Source organism: Falco punctatus, assembly GCF_963210335.1.
Source record: "Falco punctatus genome assembly, chromosome: 14".
NCBI lineage: Eukaryota > Metazoa > Chordata > Aves > Falconiformes > Falconidae > Falco > Falco punctatus.
The window spans coordinates 7,822,608-7,848,234 of record NC_137594.1 but is presented as its reverse complement, the minus strand read 5'-3'; the positions used below and the strand labels follow the sequence as shown (position 1 = coordinate 7,848,234).

The 25,627-nt window shown below is 37.1% G+C and overlaps 2 protein-coding genes across 3 annotated transcripts in view; one reads left to right on the top strand and one right to left on the bottom strand.

Annotated features, from left to right (window-relative positions):
* On the top strand, nucleotides 1-25,404 carry LOC308073042 (hypoxanthine-guanine phosphoribosyltransferase-like). Of its 2 annotated transcripts, none has more exons than XM_080410776.1 (9): nucleotides 1-16,806; nucleotides 20,082-20,188; nucleotides 20,632-20,815; nucleotides 21,722-21,784; nucleotides 22,318-22,335; nucleotides 22,536-22,618; nucleotides 23,643-23,689; nucleotides 24,346-24,422; nucleotides 25,300-25,404. In XM_080410776.1, exons 1-9 carry the CDS (start codon nucleotides 16,789-16,791, stop codon nucleotides 25,345-25,347), a joined length of 645 nt encoding a protein of 214 aa, XP_080266902.1. In that variant the 5' UTR covers nucleotides 1-16,788; the 3' UTR covers nucleotides 25,348-25,404. The 2 variants fall into 2 exon arrangements, with proteins under 2 accessions (XP_080266902.1, XP_080266903.1); XM_080410777.1 differs by having other exon boundaries at nucleotides 25,267-25,404.
* ADAMTS18 (ADAM metallopeptidase with thrombospondin type 1 motif 18) overlaps nucleotides 1-25,627 on the bottom strand; it is a 485,565-nt gene that overhangs the window by 264,816 nt on the left and 195,122 nt on the right. Inside the window, exon 2 of the mRNA XM_080410687.1 lies at nucleotides 24,614-25,034. The gene's annotated coding sequence lies outside the window, so the exon portion shown is untranslated. The remainder of the gene's footprint in view (nucleotides 1-24,613; nucleotides 25,035-25,627) is intronic.

The following is a 25,627-nucleotide window of genomic DNA, read 5'->3' as shown; positions in this document are numbered from 1 at the left end:
AGTATCTACCAGAAACTATTATCTTTCAGTTGTTGCTGTATTTCTTTCAAACAATGAGCAAAAAACCATTTAGAAGTGAAAATTCTTGATTATATATGTAATCCTTTCACTATGAGCTGAAGAGACTTTGTAAGAAGGAAAGAAAAAGTTCATTGAGAGACTAAGGAGGTTAAAAGCACAGGACAGACATTTAAAGGCTTAGTCCAGAGCACAGCTGACAGGTTTGCTAAACTTGGTATTTCTGGGTCTCTAGTTCCTGAAGATGCTGACATCATTTCGAGTTCACTGAGATGGTGCGCAGGCCTGGGAAGAGATGCTACCTGGCTGACCCCTCCCAGCACAATAGTTCAGAAATTAAGTGAACACCCTTGGACTACTAATATTATAAAGAAGTAAAAGCAAGAAATTTAACTCTGTAGAGACAAGTGCAAATGAAGCCTGGTGGGCTTTTGGTCTGGCCTGATCTGAGCCCACCACACCACCACACAAATAAGGAGCTTACTTTTCTTCTTTTTTTTTAATTATTATTATTTTTAATCCTGATGTTTGGAATTAAAGGACTATAGGGACAGTCTTGATTTATGCTATTCCTCTGATGCTTCCCCCAATGCTGAGCAGCATTCTTCTAGAAAACGATGAAAAAACCCATGAAATTAAAATAAAAATTGCAGGGGAAAGTGATACCATGTCTCAGTTAAGCAGTACAAGTTTGTGCACTGTTTTTATACAGTATTCTGTACTTAATGATATAAATTAATGGTTGGGAAATATGTTTCCAGAACCCAACAAAGTGAAACAACAGTTTGGGTTTGGATTGAGCACTTGGCATGGCAGATTTTCATTTCTATGAGGTTTGCTTTGATGTAGGTTTTTTACTAGAAAGTAACTTACACACATTTACTTTGTATTACATCATCCTTTGTATCATGTCCCTTTCCAATGACAGCTGATAGTTACTGACCCATATAATGCTAAAACAGGCTACATGTTACAGATCTTTTGCTCAATTAAAATACTACCTCAGTTCTGGAGTTACTGTTTTCAAGCAACTTGCCCCATCTCTTCTCCCCCTACTGAGCCTTCTAAGACTAATTAAACACCAAGCAACAACCTTTAAAACAGCTTGTGGTGTGTTACTATTTTTCCTTAGTTGGAAAATTTGCATGAGGAAATTTTTTATTATTTCCCTCACGTTTCCAAAAGAATACATTTTGCAGTCAGTTCTTTACACATTGGAAATAATGTTTTTGCCCATCACTATGTAAAAGTGCAGCTATTTTAAAGGATCCTGAGCAAGCTTCTACCCTGTGCTTCTATCTTATTCAAGGCATGCCATTTAATATTTTTATTCAGTTCATGAGAAAACTAACATCTGTAACTGTGGGGCAATTAAACCTAAGTCAGACTTGAATATAATTAAAGGTTTTACTTAAATCAAACTATTTGCATAAACAGCTAAGTTAAATGTACTAGTTACAAGCAAAAAAACAGTAATAAAACATTGTTACCACAAAATTATACACATGATTCCGCATGCTTTCTTATGGTTATCTAAGATAACCACGGGAAGTTTCCAGTTCTTAGAGTTTGACATGGTTTGGAGCTCACAGCCTCACCTCGTTAAATTTTGCTATCATGATGAGAGGTTTTAATATTGCTTCAATTCTGTTCCTGAATACAGCAAACAATATACTGTGCTAACAACTGCATTCATTTAGAGGAGTAATTAATAGACTTGAAAGAGCTATGAATTTTAAGAAATCACTACAGTCCTCTTTTGGAGACTTGCAACTTTTATGAATGAGTTGTGCTCAGCATCTCATCTATGCTACGTTAGGGGCACTTCATCTAGTTTCCCATGATGATAAAGTTAAGCCATAAAATGTACTCCTCTACAGACACGTTTTTATCTCTTGCCAAGCAAAAATTTAGAAAAAAAAAGAAAAAAATGAAGTCTCAGGAAAACATGCATTTGGGTCCAGACCTGGGTTTATTTATGTCAGTTGCCAACTGAAAAAAAAATAAAAATCAGCGGGTCACCAACTATTTGGAAGGCTTCCATTAAAATTGCACAGATCTTATCTGACTAAACAGAGAGGACTGTTGAAAGGATGCATTTTGCTTTTGAACTAACATTTCAAAATTCCTTATTTTGGAATCAGCAAAGGCTGGAAGGTTAGAAATGTAATGAGAAATTAAGACTCCGTTTGAGACACGTCTAGTTCACATCAACATTTCCAAGAGCAGAAATATCGTGGTGCCTCTGATAAATGAAAGGTAACCTCCTCCCTCATAACTGAAGAGCACACTAAAAGGGGCCAAACATTGATTTACTGCAAAGGAAATGTCTGTGAAAACACAACTTTATCTTCTTATTTTCATGAGTAGTTAAACCTGTCTTTTTGATTTCTCTAATCTAGCTTCTAATACAGTAGATGGAAAATATTTCACATTACTTAAGTCATAAACCACTAGTTCACGTGGATTTGATTACCAGTTGCAGGAGGTGGCACATTTCCAACATGCTACCAAGTGAACTTACATGCTTGTTATTCCTGAATTCTTCATCTTGTGGAATCTTATCATTTAACTTATAGACTGCTTGGGTTTATAGCTTTTAGACTTCTGTTCAGGTTTGTTTAGGTTTGGCCTTTTGTACTTTGGCCACTATTTATAAAATCAGAGCTCTGAGCAGGATCTGGGGAGCATTCCTGCACTCTAAGAAGGGTAAGGGAATGTTCCTGACAGGGCACACACTTTTCACTTGCAACTTGGAAATGCTATGCTTTTTTCAAGCAATCATCATAGGAACAGGCAATGAAAAACCAGATGCTATGTGAAGACTTTTCCCAATAAAACCACAGCTGTGGAACAAAGCAAACCTCGAAGAGAAAAAAACACCACTGACACGAACACTCTAAAAAATTTTACCCTGAATCCTGTGGTTTCTTGGTAAAATCAGTTCTTCAGAAGCCTCACAAAGTGAATGTCAGACCTTTAGATACACCAAATAATTAGTGATGGGATAAACTTTGAAAGAATCACTGTATGATTTAGATCAAACCCTGGAAAGTCTGCAGGCCTAGAGTAAACCACACTACATTTTAATGAATTCATTGCATCTTCTCAGATTTACTCCAGCTGAGGTCTAGCCCTTTGTTTATTCAGACATCTTTATGTTTTCCATGCCCCTCATCTCTCTCTCTCTTTCATGCCAAACCAGAATGGCCTCTGCTCTTCTGCTCCTATCATTCCAGTCCTGTGACTTCCAGCTATTTCACAGTGAAACCATTTCAGATTTCATCCAGCAAGCATAATTTCTTTTCCCACCACCTCAGAAACTAAGATGAGGTGTGATCTTTCTGGTTAAAATAAACTTTGCACAGAGAACATTATCTTCTTATTACTGATAATAACTTTTTGGCTCCTATGAGCATGTTGATATTAGAATACTTCATTCCCTGACTTAAACTAAAGAGGCAGCAGTGTTCTGTGTACATGTGTGTTTGTGATAGGATGTGGGAATATACGTATTTCTGCTGCAAAACTAGAATAAAGCATTTTATCATAGTCTGAAAACAGCAACTCCAGCTGATAGGCAAAAAGCAGAATAGTAGTCAGTTGTGACAGAATATTTTCCCAGTGGGAGGACACAGTTACAGGCATCACATGCCCTGTCTAAGCAGGATAGCAGGTACATTCTGTTATCTGCAGAGCTGAAGTGCTCAGAAAACACTTCTACACAATGTACACTGTTCTTACAGCTGAAGACCCAGTGTGCTGTACTGCCAGAGAGGACTGTGGATGCCCTGCTCTCAGCTGACTCAGCAAGCTGAGAGTGAACTCCGTGTTAAAGTGACTACGGTGCTCCCTGTTTGGGTTGGCAGGGAGCAAAACCAACTTGCAGTTGAGTCTGGCTCTGCTTTAGTGATGTTTTTGTATGAATTCCACTTCGTGTTTCTTCTCTAAGTGGTAGAATGAAGACTCAGCATAAGCTTGTCTCCTCTAGCATTGTTTATTCTGGGGGGAAACGGATGCTGTTCCCGTACTATCTCCACAGATTCAGGCTGAAGAATGATTCGTCTCATAGAACTGCTATGACCCACTTTAAAACTGAGTCATTCAGCACAAGGATAACCATACAGTGGATGCTGATACACAGTCATTCACAGTAACACCTAATTTGGATGCTGTCGGTGCTAATACACTGAATATCCAGAATGTTATTGATACTGCTCAAAGCACAAATGCCTGCTATTGTGATTTGACATTTAAATGGACTGGTGAAATCTTGATTCATTGAAATCAAGTAGTCTTGTCACTGATACCAGTAGAACCAGATTTTATGCATAACGATTATAATTCTTACTATCCTAAATACACACTTTATTTGCTGTAGAAAATAAAACCATTTAGTTAAAATGCTGCTGAACACTTACTGTTATGCTGCAGATGAAAGTGAGACCTCTCTCCAAAAAAACTGTTTTTCATCCCTGAAGCCGATGTTGACATTAGAGATTGTCATCCCATTATAGTGGCTTGGCTGCTCACCATCTGCTACAGAACTATGGTTAAGTACTTGAGAGCTTCTGCACTCCAGGGAAGCAAACACTTCCAACGAAGACATTTTTATCCCATTACTCTTCTTTCAAATATGACTCGAACATTTCATGCAGACAATACAACGACCTTTGGGGCATAGAGGCCAGCATAAATGCTCTGCTACAAGCCCAGTCTGAAGTTAGTTTTATTGGAAGAATGATAAAATTGTATTGTGTTACATGAATTATGGCAACGAGTCACTCTGTGGTGGAATCTACATACTAGACAACTTGTGCTGGGGATTGTCACGCAGCCAGCGAAGGCATTATCATCTATTTAACCAGAATGTCCAACATTCTTTTTAGAATATTTTTTCCCTGTGTTAATTAACTGCATTCACAGTTATACCACTATAAAATACTGCTTGATTTATATTGCTTAATTTTCTTATTCCCTAAGCATTGCAAACAAGAAAAAAATAGTATATGCACAAAGGAGCTTCCATATCTTTTCCTGATACTTTGACAATTAGTTTCTTGCTCTTGAGTTGCATCCAGTGTAGTACTCTTGTCATTAGTTGTTTGCATTACAATGTAAGATCACCTTACATTAAGATCATCTACTGACAAGCCAAAAACAGTCCCCATCCTGAGGAGTTCACTATCATCTGAGTAGGAGGAAAAGAGGCTTCCCATAAAATGAATAAAGACAAAAAATTCAGAGGTAGTCATAGGAAATAAGAGAGCCTGGCACACACATATCTTTATGAACTTAACCTTGAATTGGTAGGCCAAACTTCCACAGTGCACATGAGAAGATACATTTAGAAATGTCAGTCTTGTATCAGTTGACTCAAGAGCCATCAGCCTAGCCTCCCTAGATTTAATCACAATCTTTTCTGTATCTGTTCATACTGGGTATTAGCAAGCTGGCAATTACTCATTTTGATTTGATTTTATTTCCTTTTTGCTGTACTTTCTGAAGTTGTACAAGAGGAAAGAAAATAAGACATTGACTTCCTGGCTGACAATATGATGTTGGTTCTAAATTAGTGTCTGCACCTTGAGCAATGCAGAGGATGCAGTCTAGGTATATAGAGAAGTTACTGAACAAACCAGGAAAGGAACAGAAATTTCACTGTATGCTGAAAAGCTGAGCTAGCTGAGCCCATAGGAAAAAGCAAACATTTCGAAGTTGATCAAAAACCTCTTGCTTCCTTTTGCTTTTGAAACAAGAACCTTATCTGCCTTTGGCACATATCTAACATGGTAACACCTCAACATGTGCAGTCACAGACTGCTCCTCAGATAGGATTTTCAATCTATCTTGTAAGACCAAATACTCTGCATATACACATTGTTGTTACACAGGCAGACTAACCCCTTATTCAATGAGTAAACCTATTAAGAAAACTGTAGCTATCTGTAGTGTCAGTTAAACAGATACTAGAATGTGGCCCAAAGTTATCACTAACTATGACTAAAAGGGATTATGTCAGTCCCTGTACTACAGTACAGGTCTGTCAGAGACAATCTGTAGAACTCAGTCTTCTATTTGGATAGCAATAAGGCAGTGACCAGAGGTGTTCAATGAGTACACAAATTAGTATCTATGCACAAAACCTGAGAACCAAACATATGATTCAAAAAGAAAGGAAACCCGTTTATTACCTTTGAATCAACACTGAAGAAAACTGTGGGAAAGGAATAAAAAATTAATGTCATACAATGTAACAAGTTAAATTTAGAACCAACAGAAAAATTGTTCACCATATAAATTATTTGTTGGATATTCTTTTTTCACTCCTGTTCCTTAGATATGTTTTTGAAATTATCTTTTGCATGTATTATCTCACATTTCTCAGAAGGTGCTACATGCAAAATTTCATTTATAGGCCCATTTCAATTTTGAAGTTTGCACTGTTCTGATAAGTCACAGGAGCCACCAGACACCTGCCTACCTCCCAGCCCCCAGCTGAAATGATTTCGGTCCTTAGACATTTTTCCTATATGGCTGTGCCTCTGGGCTGGCAATACAACAAATGGAAAAGGATTTCTTTTACATTTCTGTACTCTGGGTCTGAGCTAGCAAGAGCCCTCAGAAGCAGGGATACACAGTATAAAGACTCTCCAAGAGGTCGTATGTAGCCTGTTTCTAACAGGGTCACTGCTAAACTGCATCAAAACTGAACTGTGAGAGTACTGTTATACCCCCTAGCTGTCCAAAACCTATTTTTCTTTTAATATCTTGTCTTGTTTTTCCTGGGTGGACACACTACATGCACCATATTATCCATGCAAAAACGTTGTATTACAGCCTCTTACTGACAGTGTCTTTGTGGAATTTTTTGAACTGAAAATGCGAAGATCTTGGTGTTTCAGTTTCTACCTATGACACCTAGACAACCCTCCCTTCTGGTGCTCCACAGTGCAGCTGTCACAGACATTCTCTTAGATGAGAGGCTGCAAAGCTGCATGTGTGATTTTTTCCCATTCCAGTTTACTATATGCCTGAATCATTCTAACTTCTTTAGTTCCATGACTGAAGCCACACTAAAGCCTTAGTACATGCCTGAAGAATGGCTTTAGCTATTGCCTTCAGTAGGGATAGTCCTTAATGCAGACTTTTGCGCTTTCCTAAATTGTACCCCTACTGACTAAAATGAATTTTTGAAAAGCCAGTCATGGTGGATGATGTTTTAAAATGGAAGCTGTTTAAGAATATCATTAAAAGAATAATTGCTATAATGAAAATTTAAAATGTCTGGAAATGACCAGAATTATCACAGCTGTCTCCCATGAGTTTAACTTTCTTCTTTTCTGTTAGTAAAAGCCAAGATGTTAAAGATTTTCCAGCTTTACCATGCAGTGGTGCATTTTTAGATTTGTGGCTAGACTGAATGATCTTCAGCCAGCATCTGATCCCACAGCCTCACATTCTGGTTTCTCTTGATTACCGCTGCATCATATCTTCTACAAAGTCATCTTTTTTTCAGTCAGTGCTGAATGGCACTTTCTGAAATGCATGTTAACAGCAACAAAGCAAAAAGAAAAGTAAGTTGCCATGTCACATGAGGACATCACACAATGTTACATAAGATGGCTTCTTCTTAGTTATTAGTTTTATGTCAGTTTTGGCATACAGTCAAATGAAATGTGGAAAAGACTAGTTAAGGAGTGAAGAATGTATGCTGTTTGCCTTCATTAATATTCAACTGTGGGTTTTAGCTTCATTATAACAAACTATTGTGAATGGCTGAAAAGAGTGAAAATCAAGTTGCTGTGTCCACTGTGCCATAAAAACTTGCATGGCTCTTCCTTATTAATAGGCTTGGAAGATCTTTTTAATGACGTACAAGCTTTCTGCTCTGAGCCAAGGTGCTTCTAGAAGAGCTGAAAACAAGCCTAACTTGTTCTTATTCAATAACACACTCACTGTCATTATAAGAATGAATAGGAAATTAATTTCATTGAGCTTGGGGCATGTAAGAGCAATGCCAGTCCAGCAATATGTCAAAACTGCATAAACAGTTCTAGATGAAACAAGACTGTTTATAAATGAAAAATTTGAATTGTATCAATCTCTTTCAAACAAAACAATATGATATAAACAAGCACAAGCCTTAACTATTATTTTTTGTAAATTAGTACTATTTAAGGGTTAAAATTTAGATAACATTAATTCTACTTTTTAAACAGACTATGGCATAGGTTTAACTATCTGAATACACATCTTAAAGTTGATGAAAATTAACTACAGAACTGCATTAATTTTCAACAATTCAGATTCTGGTTTTATTACTTTTCCCACAGATCAAAGCCATTATAATAGCATATGGAAACTGTGAAACAATGTGTTTCATTAAAAATATTTTATATATCCTACTAATTTCTGTGTAGTCATGAAATTACAGTCATTTTTCAAATTCGGGTCAGAGTAGAGGTGACATACAAGTAAGTTGAACACCTAGGCCTGAAAACCTGATGAACTGGGAATAGAAGCTGGCTGTCAGTGGAAGGCTGGTATCTTCAGAAATGCTGGCAGTTGTATATCTGATTTGCTTAAGTCACTTAAAAATGTATCTGATTTCAATAAGATGGCTTCTAGCAAACATTCCAGATTGAGCCCTACGTAAAATGTATGGGTTTGCATAGAATAAAACAGTATTTCATCTATGACTTTGTATGACAGGAGATTTAACCTGTAAGACTTTAAATATATTTTACCTAAACAAACACTAGGTTAGAATGATGACTTCAAAAGGAAAGCAGAGCTGAAGACACCTGTTACAATGATAACTGTTTTCTTGTACCCTTTCTAAACACTAGCAAAAGATCTTCGAAAGGGCAAATGAATCAGTTTCAGAAATATCAGTGCTGACAACTTAATTTTTTTCAGAATTACTGCTTTTAAAAAAATTTGCCTAAGGAGGTTTCATGTGAAATCTAAATTACTTTACTAACACTGAAGGATTTACTTGAGAGTAATCCAAAATTAAACATAAGAAGCTTCCAGCATAACATCTTTCCAACTTCCTGTCTTGTTTCAGTAACAGCTGTCAAGTGCCACAAACCAGCCATGTTTAGTTTTCAGGCTGGCAAAATATACCTATTAAATATATATAAAATCTGCCAGTCTGGGATATAGGTTTTATAAGACTGAAGAAAAAGAAATTACCTCAATTAGGGCATATGTGCAGGAGAGAAATGTGGTAAACTACTCTGAATCTCTGAAGGCTTTTGTGGCAGAGGACTCTAGTAGAAATAACTGAATACAATAATTCCAACAATACAATAATTCACACCATCCATTGCAGCACCAAATAAAAAACTAAATAACAGTAATATATCAAAATATAAAAACATAGTGTGATGTGCATTAAGGGCACAATCCATTCATTTCAACTAAGGAAGGACTTTTTATTATCTCTAATGGGGATAAAAGTGAATTATGTTGAAAGTAGTTCTTGCTTATTTTTGTGTTATAGCTTTCGCTCATAAAAGAATATGTGAGAGGAAATAAAATATGTTAGAAGAAAATGGAAATTGCTGAGTGGAAGGAGACAATGAACTCAAAAGCAAAACAAGGGCAAGTGTTCGAGGAGGAAGACAACCAGGTCAAAAGCTGCTGTGAATGCAGAATTAAGAAATGAGATCTCTAACATTTCTTATGAAGATAACTCAGTAAATTGAAAGTAGAGCTGATGTGTGATGGGAGAACAGAAAGAAGGTAGCTGATGAAGAGAATGAGATTATGCTTTTACAACGGAAGAGCTATAGTACTACTTGTGAGATGCAAGAAACAGTTGGAAACGAGTTCAGTGAATAAGGTGACAGGATATTAGGACAAGGAAGATTCTTCTCCTGTTACTTGAATAAGAGAAAACTTGCAAGGAGAGCGAAGACATGAAACATGAGTGCTGAAAGTAGAAAAAGACAAAGTTTTCAGCAGTGAAAAAAAGGCATAGTATAACATACTGGAGAGGGTCCAATGAGGACCATGAAGATAATCAAAGGGCTGGAGAACCTGCCCTATGAGGACAGACTTAAGGAGTTAAGCTTTCTCCCTGGAGAAGAGAACCTCCCCAGCCAGGATCTCATTACAGTATTCCAATACTTAAAGGGTGGATACAAAGAAGACAGAGGCTCCCTCTTCACAACCTGTCCCATGGAGAAGACAAGGGGCAACAGGTACAAGTTGCACAGGGAGAAGTTTCATCTTGACACAAGATTTTTTTTTTTTTTTTTTTTTTTTTGCATTGAGAATAATCATTCACTGGAACAACTTCCCCAGGGACACACATGGTAGAGTCTCTGTCACTGGAGGTTTTCAAGATGCGATTGGAAGGGGTGCTACATCATCTCATCTGGGCTCCCTTTCCCATGAAGTGTTGGACCAGATGATCTTTTGAGGCCTCTTCCAAGCTCTGCTGTTCTAGGATTATGAATATCTTTACTAGGATTTACTGACTTTAGAATGGCGCAGGCCCCCTATGGAATTCAGACACTCAATTATGTAAACAGATTCCAAAGAGTCATCTATGCCATAAGATTCAACAGGCAGTAACTGGAGTGCTTTGATGGAGATCTGAGGAAAGAATTGAAAGCCTGAGAATCAGTAACAGAAGCTTTCACTTTGTTCCCTCCATTGTTTTATGAACTGTCTTACGAACTTCAGTACTGACAATCGCTGAATTTCCATTTTAGACTGCGGGCAAGCCTGCACAGTTAATTCACACTAATGGTGGTTTTCACTGCCAGCTGCCAACCACTGGAATCGCCTACAAGTAAATATAAGTAGCAGCAGTAAAATCTTTCTCAGCAAGTTCATACAAAAGTGTCATCTTCATTATACAGCATCTCAACAAAAGGCATTGGCAACACTGAAATAGCTGGTTTTATAAAACTGAGATTTAGAAATGAGCTATCTTTACTTGAATGCAGTAATTGCATGGTATTTTAGAAGAGCATTTTTTTTTATTTAACCAAAATGCATAATCCACATTTTTCTTACATGCTGTTATGGGAAGACGGCACTTAGCTTTTCTAATAGTCAAATGTGGCTTTGCAGAACAGACAATTTTTAACAATTAAAGATAGTGATTAGAAAAAAAAAACTAGAGGGAAGAAATTTAGAACATTTTAAGTTGTGACCTCTCTGTGGTATGTATTTTTATACTGTTTTAAGGTCTCAAGTTATAGAAAAATCATACAAAGGTAATACAAGTAATCTGAAATCCACTACATGCAGTTCTGTTTTAACTCGGCAATTCACACCAAATTCTTTCACCGCACTAAGAATGAATTCAGGAAAATAAATATCCAAGGAGGAATATGGATTTAATTGTTATTGCTGTTACACTGCTAAAATAAAACAGCTGTGATCACACACTCAGATAAAGCCATTGTTTAACAAATATTTTTATTAAACGTCTCTGTCATGAAGATGAGTCCAGCTCCCTGAGAGCAGAGCAGACTGCTTCCTGGACCACCCATTGCTCCCTAGGTAAAACAATTCATCCAGCTGTTGCGGGGTGGGAGCTTGATCAGACACGCTGGACACTATGGCAGTTGCGGAGCAACTTAGTTTGCTCGCTGACATATACTATAACAACTGTATTTTAACATTCAAGTAAATAGACCACAATCTTTTCTCAAATCATTAATTTGACCACTAGCTAACGACAGCAACAGTGTTTCTTAAATGGCACCTTCCCAAAAATAACAATGACCTGTGTAGCCCACAGGAAAGAAGTCTCAGAAAACTAAGGTCAGCTGATTACAGGAGGCAACAAGGGAAAAGCAGGCACGTAGGAAGGTCAGAGGTACAACAGGAGCAGTCAGGAAAATAAATTGGCCACAGTCGTACAGCAAATAAACTGTGTGTCAGAGCTGTGAATAAAATCCAGAAGTCCTGATTCCTTGTGCCTCTGCTCTATTGCCCCAGTCCTAACCAGATCCTCTCTCAAAATGGCTTTCTAATATAGACAGTGCAGTAGACAGAAACATTTTTCCTATCTACAAAACAAATGTAGCAAAAGGTATATAAAGGTTTCTTTCACAAAGTCACTCCACCATTTACGCTATAGCTGGAAAGACTAGACTTTGTTAAGAAATACTGTACATTTCCTCTAGGTCAGCAATCAGAATGTCTAAGTCTGTGGAATTTGTCATTCATCTATTTAAGAACTGGTATCAGGGTATTTTCAAGAATTGTTCAAACTTAAATCTCAGTCACTTTTTACAGGGGTGTTTCCTTCAATCTCTGCCATCAATCAGTCTGTGCTAGATGCTGGGGATATTAGAGGAGTTGTAAAAGCAGAAGACTCTTCAAGCACAACACTTACAAATATCCAATATTGGCCAAGACTTAGACAACTTTTCTGTTTCAGTAAAATATTAAAAATCTCATATTCAGACCAGACAGAGAACAACCAAGGAAAGTCTGAAGGTTCCTAGCATGACAATTTCTATGTAAAACAGCTACATAATCTAGAGGAGTACCTACGATGAAGGCTTAAAATTGTGAAATTGTTTCTAAATTGTAATTGTAAACATGCACTGTTTACCACAGGATGTGCAGTGTGTTTTTTCCAAACAGCTTTTTATCAAATGAGCTAAGCAGCTGGTCTTATCTAAGACTTAAAAGTGCCAAACAAAAATAGATTTAGGATGGGCTCCAAATTACTGAAGTCAAGCCATTCCAAAGTGTATTAATCAGGTTTCTTAATAACACATCAGTCACTGAATACAAGTGCTCAGTTTTAATTTAAGACTTTATCAGCCACTTGGAACATGGAGCCCATGGGTCAAGTCTTCAGTGGTGCAAATCAGAGCAGTTTTCCTGTAATCCACAATTATACCAGTTCAGAACTAGCGTAAATGTTTAAGTTGCCTGTTTTAAATTACTTGATTGTGTTTGCATTTCGGTGAGAGATCTGTGTACTTACTATTTGAACACAGAGTTTCTTAGTCTAGAAAGTTTGCTTTATAAAATGTAGGTTTTTCCTCCCCTTCGGCAAGTATTGTCTTCCATGGTAGAGGCTTCCCTCTAGTGGACACTTTCTCTGATTTGTAAAGTTTTAGTAATCTAATGGAACTGTTCTACAGTATCATGTATTTGCTTTCTGATTTAAAAAAATAACAAGGAAATGCCTGACAGAACTTAATTAGTGCCTATACAATGTTTCTTGAGGACCTTTAAAATTACTGCAGTAGTCTCAAGACCCATTACTTAAACTGTAATACAATGTAAAACTGTTTAACAAACCTAGGTATGTAAACAGCAAAATCATGTCCAGAAAAACCTAATTACTGATTCAGTAATTCAGGGAATAGATACAAGGGCAAGCACAGTGTTGTTCTGTATTGACTGGCTGCTGTTTTACCAAGCTCTCCGTACTGATCTAATAATCTCCAGTCTGTTTGTATGGGCTACACTTACTGGCTCTTTCCATACCCTGTAATTTAGAGGAGGGCAACAGATTGATACCCAACTTGCTTGGTGCACCAGTTTCCTCAAAACATTTAACTTTAAAAAAGATGGACTTGGGGCTTCTGTATGGAAAAAATACTTACACACTTAAACTTTTGTTCTTTCCTATAGGAGTATGATCACATGATTTAGAACGGAGAAACCATCCAAGGATGACAACTGGCTACATTCTATTTTCATTATTCAGCAATGACAAAGGGCTGTCTTAGCATGAACCTTTCACCTGCAAATTTTTCTTTCTTCATGATGTGACAATAAAGACATTCACTGTAGCAGTAACTTTCATAATGCAAATCTCAGCCCACTAATTGAAAGAACTAACATATTTACTGGATTTTCAAGGATTTGCCAGGTGATAGCAGTATGTGGTTACTATCATGGTTCTATGGAATTTATTGACAATCTTATATTAATTCAAATATGATCTGGAAAGTAGTTTTCTGAGTTTCAGATGGAGTAAGCAGAGGCTTCTTGAACCAGCTTAAAGGATAAAGCAAGTGTATGTTTTTCCCAACACTAAACTTTTCTATTCCAAGCCTCCCAGAGTTCCAAAATCTATATTTTTCCCCACGTGGGCTGTTGACCTGACTAACTTCCACAAATCCTTTCATAAAATTTTGGAGGCCACATGGTAGCCTGTAAGATATTTTCCATCTATGGGGATTTTAGTAGAATAGACCTATTTTCCCAGTTCAGTTAGAGGAAGCTCATTTCAGCTGAACAGATGCCCACATCATGAAGCAATGTCACAACAGTATTTTTTGTTGTCAGTTCCTCTAAAGAAAAATCAGCCTTTGTTAAGAAAATGTAATACAATTATATAATACATGCATATATTTGCACGTACTCCTTATGAATGAAACTCTTCTGCTCTTTCTAAACATGGACTCTAGTTAAAAAGTCAGTGCTCATTTGTAGCTCAGACAATACTCCCAATGCAGCAAAGACTCAGAAATAAAGTCAGTGGGAGGGATTTTCTGCAATCCTTTCCTGAAACAGAATTAATCAGGACTTTAGAACTGGGTCCAGTTCAAAACAGATCAAACATTATAGTGCCTAAAGGAGACACAAAGATTTGCAAGGTTCAGTGTATAATTTAAAAAAAAATATGAGCAATGTGGAATCAAAGTTGCCTCCAGTAAAGACTTCAGGGATTCATACAAGTAATTTACATAACAGAGGTGGTCTCCTACTACAGAAAACCAAAGCATACATATTACACTTCAGAATATTTTAAGGCTGCCTAGTATGTGTGATCTGCAGTCAAGGTTCCCCTACACAAAGACTAAGCAAGCATAACATTACGTAATATAGAGAAAACCAGAGTATTTTAAAAAAGGGCAGAGCTAACCTGGGTGCTACAGAACACATCAGATATGCACAGTGTATTTATATCTTCGCTGTAATTTCAGTAACTGTGCTCAGTTAGACTGTTGGAAATTGTAAACACATACTGCCAGTAATTAGTCCCTTCATTAGAAAGAGGTTTAAAACAAGTAATCTCACCCATACTGCTGATTTTAGCATAGCGACACTAAATTCTCCTTAAATGTGGAAAAGTACATGAGAATCAACAAACGTGAAACCTAGATATTACTTTTTTTTTTCTTGTAAATAAATAGAAAAAAAGATTATTTAAATCCTAGAACTAGTCATACAAAGCTATAGGTGTGATACACGGGCAATTGGTATGAGCAAAATTGCAGCACTTCATGTTCTATCATGGCATCATCCTCTCAGGGCTCTCTAGAGCACCAACATCCTTTCCAGACAGCTAAATCACACTGGGTTGAAAAGCTCAGCAGAGTGGAAACCTACAAACTAGTCTGGGTTCCCCAATCTCTTCTTTCTCTCTCTTTTTTCATACATTTATAAAGGCAATGTATGCTTGCATGAGTTCCTCAGCTGTGCTGTTCGCTTTCATTTTGACACCTGAGAATAAGGAAGGGAAAGTGTCTTTGCTCAAGCGATAGCCATCACTGTGTACATGTGTAATTTTTGTTAATGTTTCCTTTCAAAGGAGGATTTTTTTGTGGAAATTCTCCAGGTTTTTGAACACAAGTTACTACCAGCTATAAAGGAGTACTTTACACTAGAAATTAGAAAAGCAAGTTTTTTCACAAGATCGGGAACTCACATATGTAAGGTAGGGAATACAACAAGGAATTCATAGAAGGAATGTATTGCTAACTGTGTAAAATAGGAGCCAAGTGGCCTCAAGGCATTAACAGTTCCCAAATAGTACTGCTATTTAACGTATCACTGAAAGTTGTAGATATGTCCATTAATCCACTTGACAGAGCATTTCTGCATTATCCCAAGTGTTATCAGCTACAATCTGAAGAACATGCATAAGACTACAAGGACATGAGAAAAATCTTCCTTCATTTGTATGTCCTCTCCCCAAGAAAAAACTAAACTAGTTGGATTAATAAAATGTACCCAATCTGATAAGAACATTCTGTAGCACATTGCATGCAAGGTAGCTTTAGCTTATTTTTTAGTAGGATTAATTTTTAGAAATCTAAGACTTTCATGTTAATCCCAGATAAGAGTGCAGTTTGGTACACTAAAATAATCAGATTACAGTGAATGTCAATGCGATTTGATTTTAAATGATGTGAAGCATGTTATGCCCCCTCATTTTATGAAAGGATGACCTAGAAGAATGTCAGAGAGGGTTCACCATGTCTTAACAGCTCCAAGTCACCTCTGCTTCAAGGCATCTTTAAAACTATGACTTTATTTATTCAAATACTGATTTTTTTGACAGCAAATTAGCACAAGATTTTTTAAAATATGCAGACTTTATTACCACAATGGATGTGCAAACATTGTGCAAGAAACTGGTAGAGAAAATTACCTTCTACATGTACACCATTGAATTACCATCTGCTACAATCAAATATCTAATTTGTGTTTTCCATTTAAAAAACAGCACCCTACCTAGTCATTCCCACTAATTTGATTCATGAGCTTCCTTTCCGCATCTCCCCCGTTCCCCATATCTTTACTCTGATTGGTTGCAGCAGGGCTCATGCCTATTTTATTTCTGGTTAATCTGATTAAGCGAGAGCCCGGGATTGTGATGTCAGTGCATTAGTAGAAGGAAGTAATGCTTCCTGTATGAAGGATGGCAATTTTGACCTTTTAGAAGCAGGTCATGATCTGTCTACAAGATGAAAATAGAGCAAGACAAACTGCAGTAGTAATACCAACCCGTTCTCCGAAAGCATAGTTCAAAGTAAGATTATGGCTCGTGGACTGCAGGTAAGAACACATAATGCACTCATATTTAGTTATTTGATAGAAGGGATCTTATGGTCTGGGGGAAGAGTTTAGCTTCAGCAAAAACTGTAGAACACAAGAAATACTGACTAGTGAAGGGCCTCGTTTCTTGTATTTACTCAGGAGTAAAACTGGCTTTCAGAACAGAGGCATCTTAATAGACTTTTTTTTTTACAAATCTATGACTACTTATTTGACTTTAATATATCTATATTCATATCCTTTCATTCTGTGGTGCTGAAACAATACTTATTTATGAATGTCTTTAATGTAAAAAAATACTGTAGTCAATTCTGTTGTTTTTCTCTCAAACTCAGAAACCTACATAAGTAAATGAACAACAGATGAGACTGAATCTAAATTAAAAGACTAACACCTCAAATTATAAGCTCATGATTTAAAAATTTAATGACTGTGTGATAGTTTAGTAGATTGCTTTATTATAATGGGATGCTACTGTATTATTTAGCATGTGCCACAATACAAATGCTTTTGTAAGCCTGTAAGGTATATGCAGCATGTTGCTATGGTGATGTGGTGCTCAAACTGATACAATCCTTAAGGTTCAGCAGACCTTAAAAAATGCTTCAAGCATAGCAACAAACAAGATATTAATGTAGCAGACATTGTTTGCCCAAAGTAGTGTCAATGAGCATAGTTGTTAACCTAAGGAAAGGTACTAAACTGCACTGTTGGAGTAGCTATAAGCAGTAATCACTATGCCCACCTGTATACCTCAAGATTAGCTTTATTCAACAGTTACATTAACATGGACAAAGTTCATCCCTCACCCGAGCTGAACCAGTTGTGATGCCTGCCATCAAATGCAGCAGGAAAATAAATCCATTGGCAACAAGGCTAAACTTTAACTTGCTGTACAGATGAAAGCCCAATTTATAACTGCAAAAGGAAATTGTAAGGCTAAAGTCCATTAAATATGGCAACCAGTATCATGATTGGGCAAAAGAAAAACTGCTCAAATAGCAGGTAGCTTAGCCATTGCATTTAAGCTGCAATTATGTAGAATGCAATAGAGATGATCTCACAAAAAAAAAATTAAAAAAAGACCCCAAACCCACCAATAAAACAAACAACCCACTCTACAGCACTTCTTAAACAGTTTATCAGTAGCTATTCTTAAAGGTGCTTTCTCTGTACTCCAAATGAAAACGATGCTTATATGTTCCAGTAGTCTCAAATAAACACTGTCTTTTAGCTTCAACCAATGCTTCTAATTATGTCCTATTATCACTGCTTCTTGATGACAGAATCCCATATCCTGTATGTGTATTCTGTCTGTCACCACTAGCAACCTCACACAGGCAGAAATTAGCCCATTTCAAATCGGCAAACTGGGTTAATATAACAAACAACAATAAGCAGTTCTGCATTGCATTAAAGCCTACTCACAGATGCTACTGTCTAGCCTGATCTACGGCTGATACCAGTGTACCTGCCAGTATCTCTTCCAAGATTAACAATGCACAAAGAAACTTAATTTAAAAACAATCATTCACCTAAGCTTTCACTTTGCTGACTTCAACTATACAGAAAATAGTAACTAAACCAGGCAAAACAGTACTGCTGGCACTCTAAACAATGCTCAACTACAAGGCTTTTCTGTAAGTCTACCCTGGAACATCAAGGCTTATCAACTTTGAGTACTTGCAGAGCATGTTAGTTCAGCCAGGATGAGATTCTATATGCACTGCCTTGTGCTATGATAATCTGTTCTTTGAAATTCTTGTTAACACCTGTCTCTCTAGTTTTATCTTTAAATGAAGTAGGCTATTCATGTCCAATTTCAAATAAGCAGCAGTAACTGATTATCTCATTCTTGTGGCTACTGTGAGTTTTGCAAGTAATAACCTACTCCTGTTCCCTACAGTCCAATTTTCCTTTCTTCCTAAGCACTCATCTCTCCTATGCCAAGAAAGGAGAATTAAAACCAATTCATCTGCCTAAACAGTTTGCAGGTGTTTACTTGTTTGTTAGCAATACTTGATGCTATTACCGCCTAGTTCATAGCTGTGCTGTCCATTAGCAAGCCACTGTACTGAGTTCTGTTGAATGCAACTGGTGTCTAGTTAACCTATTTTGCACCAGTGAAGCTTTGAGCCAGCTTTGAATTTTTCTTTCAACCAGTTCTGTACTTTTTAACAATAATATGACAATATGAGATGTGACAAAATCTCCCTGATTTGAGACTTTTTTCTTATTTCTAATACATATTAGCCCTCTGATTCACAATTGTTTCTACCTCATTATATTATTTTCTTGCCTGCCATTATACCACCATGTCATAAATGAACAAAGACCAGAGCATCCATTTTTGGTCTTGTAGGGTGGTAGAATCCAAAGACACAGATCTGTTTGGGGCCAAAAGACTAGTCAGAAAAGAAGCCCAAATGGAGAATATGTAGCTTCTAGACATCCAGGCACCTCTGGATGCAACAGCCTGGAGCCAGTGTGCTGAAGAATGAACTGTAATTCTAAACCCTGAGGGCAAAAGTGTTAAGGCCCTGATCTACAGGAAGTAGCTATGGCTTCTCCCCAACTGCGCAGAGGAGCAAACTGATAGCAGGGCAAACAGCGCAACAAGCTGAACTGCAGCTCAGCTGGTCTCTGGTTCCCACCTATGGGCACTCTGCAGCTTCTCCTCTTCCCACTACTCTCTCAAAGCTTCTCCTTTGGGGTATGTCTTTTCCCCTGTCATCAGAGACCACTGATGGTTGGTATGCGCCTCTGTTAAAAGTTCAGTTGTGAACTCATGCTTAGGAGAATTTTCTCTTTTACACAATGGAAAATGATGGTCAGTGTAGTGCAGCATCCTAAAGTCACCTACTGACCAGCAAGCTGTTATTCCAATCTGCTTGTCTTAAATTTTAATTTTTGCTTGCCTACCACACAAGCTAGTTACTGTGCTCTACAGAAGGGGAAATGAATAATAAAAGAGGAGTACTATTTTGGGTTTTTTTTGAGTTGATAATGGCTGAGAATTTCTCTTATAATGACTGAGGCAAAGTAGTTATCTATCCATTCTCATCTCAGACAAGCACACTAGTTCCTGAATTATCAGACAGATTGTGAATTGTTCTATCAGAAGGGTCAAAAACTCTCAGATGTATTTTTATTTTGAAACGTTATTGGGGGTGGGGGTGGCGAGAGGAGTCTTTGTCTGCATAATCAGAGACTGGAAGGTTTTTTCCTGTATGGCTTTGTTCTTACTCTTAGAGCTATCTCCCTTTCACTTGCAGATAAGAGATGAAGAAAGTGGCTATAATAAAAATCTATTTTGCATTCCCAAGCATTATGAAGAAGATTTAGAAAGAGTCTTCATTCCTCATGGACTCATCCTCGACAGGTATAAGGGTAAACAATGACAAGTGGCAATAGTGATGCCAATGATCCATTTCCTTCAAAATGAAAAGGCTGAGGCTCTATCCTCCGTGGCCCATGAGAAACATGGTAACTTACATTCTAGAGTTTAATACAAGAGGAGTTTTATGAAGAGGATTCTTCTAAAACCCCAGTTAAGTTTCCATGTTATCTCATATATCCTTAAGCTTTCCTATCCTGCCTTGTTTAGATACATGGTTTAAATCAACAGTATGTCAAATCGACTAGGCATCATCTTGTAAACTGCAAATATGTAATTGTCATAGGTCTTAATGTGGTCACAATTTGCTAGTTATAAAAACCTAACAGCAAGATCAGATTTTTGACTTGGACATTGCTTAATATACAAACAAATATGATATACAAAAACACTTAACAAGATTTGGTGTTTTGTTTTTTTTTTTCCAGGACGGAACGTTTGGCTAGAGATATCATGCAAGATATGGGAAGCCATCACATTGTTGCACTCTGTGTCCTTAAAGGAGGCTATAAATTCTTTGCTGATTTGCTGGACCACATAAAAGCACTAAATCAAAATGGTGATAAATCTGTGCCTATTACTGTGGATTTTGTTAGAATAAAAAGCTACTGCGTAAGCAACTTTCTTTTCTTTGGAAAATTGACTGTCCTCACAGACACATTCTGAATACTGGTATTTTACATAAAAGCTCCACAAAAATGGAATTTATGCATACATCCTGTTTAAAGCAACTCAATATATTACACACTGAAGAGCAACTGATTTACCAATCTGCCCCAAAGATCAGATGGGTATCGTATATTCACTGGAATGAACACTCAGCAGAACACTTAACATGACAAAGCCAGGGTCAGGTCTCCAACATCATCCTCTCTAGCCCAAAGCCTCAGTACAGGGTCTGCTCTGTCTTTACCATGGCACCCTTTGGTGGGAGGGAGCATGGAGAAGAGCTTAGCTTCAGAGACTTGCTTATCGTCTCTCTCTGCATTATTTTTTACTCCTACAGATAATATCGGAGAGACCAGTTTTCATAATCTATGTGTTGGGGAACAGGTACCTTCTGCCTCAACCAATTGTAGTTGGCCTGAGCCAACTACTGTAAAGCAGTAACTTATGCTATTTTTTTCCCTGTTTTATCTTTTCCCCTCTTTGAAGGCTAGCGGTCTGTGCACTGATCAAAATTTACCCCACGCTAAATACAATAGTTTACAATATCCTATAAATTTTTCATGGAATTCTAAACCAAATCTGTGGTAACAAAAATAACTGAAAGCAATGGCGTCTATGCCATGAATATGGGTGTACTCCTGTTCCACACTACTATCTGTCTGCACTGATACTTCACACTCTCCTCTTGCTCTCAGCAACATAAAAGCTGTTTTACTGAAGGAGTGCTGTGCACAATTGCAGGTGTCATTTGATAGGTGAAAAGCAAGAGCAGCACACCATTCATACACATACAAGGTAATAATTTTGAGTATGTGTTATGTGACTTCCTTCTCTTCTTTCTCGTTCTAGAATGATTCACCTACAGAAAAAATCAGTATTGTTGGCGAGGAACTGTCTACACTAAATGGGAAGGTATGAACTAGCATCTTCAACTTTTAAGAGGAAAGAACAGTTCTTATGTATCTACCAGGAAGTCCACCTTTATTAATACTTTGATACTACACATTTACAGCCACTTAACACCGGTTTAAAATGCCATGCTTTGAAACAGTGAGAAATTCCCACTGACCTCAGTAGAAACTTTATGCAATCAGTACCAAATACTTCTAAAGATCCTATTCCACATTTTATCCCACAGCCCCCAGAAATTAACTCTCTTAAATTGATTAAGGCAGTATGATTCTAGAATGCTATTGCTATACATAGAATAATATATGAAACCTGACATAGGTGGCTTTCTTACAATATTTTATGCTTCCATAAATACTTAGAGACTTCAGAAAGCACTAAAAGTAAAGTGACAAGCTCCTTTGAAAATCAACTGCAACTTACTTGTAAGTGAAACTTGTAGTGCAAACTTTTCCTGGCTGTATAATTCATTGAATGTTTACATGTTGTCATGTAAATATTTTTTTTTCTTTTTCTCCTTACATGATCATTTCCAGAACGTCTTAGTAGTAGAGGTAAGTAAAGATTGAAGTAGTGGGGGAGGGAACAACATGGATTTTTTTCTCCCTGTTTCACAATACCTATTGCATATAAAACAACAATTAATTTACAGTGCTGCCAGGGTTGCCTACTGGGTTTTAAGCTTTAAATTAATCCACTGACAGTCTGGTTTTTATTTCAGACTTAGAAGATATTTTTTTTCTCTCTCTTTCAGGACATTATCGAGACTGGTAGAACAATGAAAGCACTACTTTCAAAACTCAAAGAAAACAAACCAAATACAGTAAAAGTTGTAAGGTATAATGATACAGACACTTACTAATTTATTTTAACAATAAGAGATAGCAAAATCATTTAGGTGAACACTTAGTGTATGCTGGTGGGTGTTTGGTTTTGTTTGTTTTGGGGGATGAGAAAGTGAAAGCAGGAAGCAATCCTTATCCAGCTGGTGAAAAACTAAGTATTTATTAAATTGGGAAATCTACATATGCACTACCACCTTAATTGTTAAAATGAATAAAAAAGGTTTTCTGGCTCTTTTTGCATAGTCCATAAAGTCTGATGGATTCTCTGATTCTTACTTCCTCATGTCTGAAGGAAATTTTTCTCTTTCCACAGGTTTCTTAACACCACCTCAGTTGCCTCAATATTAGAATGACAATACTCAGGATATTTCTTAATATCCTGTCATACAGGTTTTCAGAATCTAAGAGTTTGTTAGCACTTGCAAGATGACTTCAAGTGGCATTCTAGATCTGCTTTTAGATGATCTCTAAAAGGAATTTTTTGGGACTAACCCTGCCTCTGCCAAACAATCATGGTGCTTTGAAACAACACTTCTAGTTTTATGTACCAGTTATGCTCCTCCTAGTGACTGTCCAGGAGGTTCTTGGTTTCTTCAGAAGTACACAGGAAAAGCAAGAATGGATATGACTTTGTGGAAGAAATTGTAGTGACATTGCTCAGCTTGTCCTCTTCTCCCTCCCTCCCCACTAAAATCTTTACATGCCACTTGAACTTGCTTACCTTTCTGTGCTGTCCCAAGTTTGCTAATACATTGCATGTGAAAAGATAATGACTTGGGATACAGAATTGAAGAGAAATGTAAAACAATAGAGTCATGTGGACCTTCAGAATGAACCTAGATCAGAGCCTTCACTTCTTCCTCAGTTATAGGGCTGAACACTACTTCCTTCTGTTACAATAATCTCATGGTGTTAACTGCATGATTGTAGAAGCTTATGGGCAAGGGTGGGAGAAGTGAAGCATACAGCTTACAGCAAGACATATTTTAAAAAACATAACCTTCTCTGCCTTACAGCCTGCTTGTTAAAAGGACAAATCAAAGTCCAGGTTACAGACCAGACTGTAAGTATTGTGTTTTTCTGGCTGTCTAAAATACTACCTCAAAATTTCACTTCCTGCAGTAAGTCCGACAGCTGGCATATGGGTTTCAGGAAGGCCAAGAGAAACTGCGAGAAAATACATAAAGATTTGCAAACTGACAACCAGCTATCCCATGCTGAAACCTCATGATCACCACCTTTTTTTTTTTTTTTTTTTTTCCTCAGTTGGTCTGAGTGCAGGTTTGGCTATTTGTTACTGGATAGCAGGAACAGAATCAAAGCTTAACGTTGTATTGTTTGGCTTTGACCCTTGTTTTCAAACTGAAAACCCCTAGAGTTGCAGTGCATGTACTTTTACACACGTAAAATCTCACTCCTTGTCTCCCTCTCCCAGAACTATCTCATAAGTAGGTTTTAAATAATTATTTTGTTCTTAAAAAATGCATTTTCTTAGTGTTTTAATTGTATTACTAACTGATGGGGATGATGGAAGAGATTCTAACCTGTCATCAATTTATGGCTGTGATTCTCGAAGAAGCATGCTAAGTATCTTGAAAGCAAGATGATGTATTTGTTAGGTATTACTCTTACACAGCTCAGGCATTTGTTGAATATAATCTGTGTACCTAAAAGCTATTTACACCACCCAAGTATAAAAAGAACTGTATTTTCTTGCAGATATAGGCTTTGAAATTCCAGATAAATTTGTGGTTGGATATGCTCTTGATTACAATGAATACTTCAGAGATCTAAATGTAAGTACATATACGTGTGCCTCAACTCTACCACAGGTAACCAGCAAGAATATTAGCTTATACTCAGAGCTTCTCAACAATTAACAAAACTTCAAATCTGACTAGAAATTTCCACAAAAACGGCTAAAACATTATTAACATGCCAATCTGATAAGTCAATGTCAATGCACAAGAATTTGTTTATGCTTTACCTTTCTATGAATCTACTCCACAAGCCCCACGGCCCAGCTGTCCTGGATGATATTCTGAATCCTCTAGGTTGGCTGGCAGCGTACAGTCTGCTGGCCCCATCTGAAAAGAGTAATTCAGATTAATTTGACGTTTGTTTTGTGAAATCCTATGTTGCTCTTTTCTAACCAAATCTTTAAGATGGCTATGTGTGGACTGTGTGTGAAGGTTTTTCCTACACTGTGTAACATGTCCATCAAGATCTTTTTTTTCTTTGTTCCATTATAGTCTCCTTTGGCTGCACTGAGTAGTAGGCTTGGAAAGAGCATAACTGATAGAAAGAGCTGATTTTTTTTCCCTCCTTAGCTTTCAAAAGCACTTCCTTAAATCTGGTTAAGTGGAAAAGTTTTTCACTTGCAAGTCTTTTCAATAAGACAAACCAGTCTACTATATCTATGCTATTGCAAAGCAATATGAAAAATACAATAATTGAACAAATGACCTCTTCAGAATGTACAAATCATGAATTACAGATGAACTTGGAAGCAATCTTAACATCTCAATTTTACTGCAAGTAGTAAACTTGCACCCAAGCTCACAAGGATTACTGGTCTGCTGTTTCTTCCTTACAATGCTAGGAATTTAACTGAAAATCATTCTTGCATTTTCTTTGAAGGTAAAGATTGACTGAAGTTGTTGTTTGTTCTAGCACATCTGCATTCTGAAAGAGAAAGCCAAAGAGAAATATAGAATCTGATAACATCAGTCTTCTGGAACAATAGTTCAGTGGCATGTACAGCTGCGTGGATGAGTAGTAAGAAGCAATCTACTAATTGTGTTCTTTTCACTGAACAAGTACAACATTTTCTGAAGATACTTTTCTATATTTTTTTCCTATATTTATTATAGAAAACAGGTTAAAGATGAATGAGTTCTGTTCAAGTTTCAGTGAAATCTGAACAGAACGCTGGCCATGAAATGGATATATACGCTGCTGGAATCACAGGGGACACAGCCAGGACATGTACATGTGTATG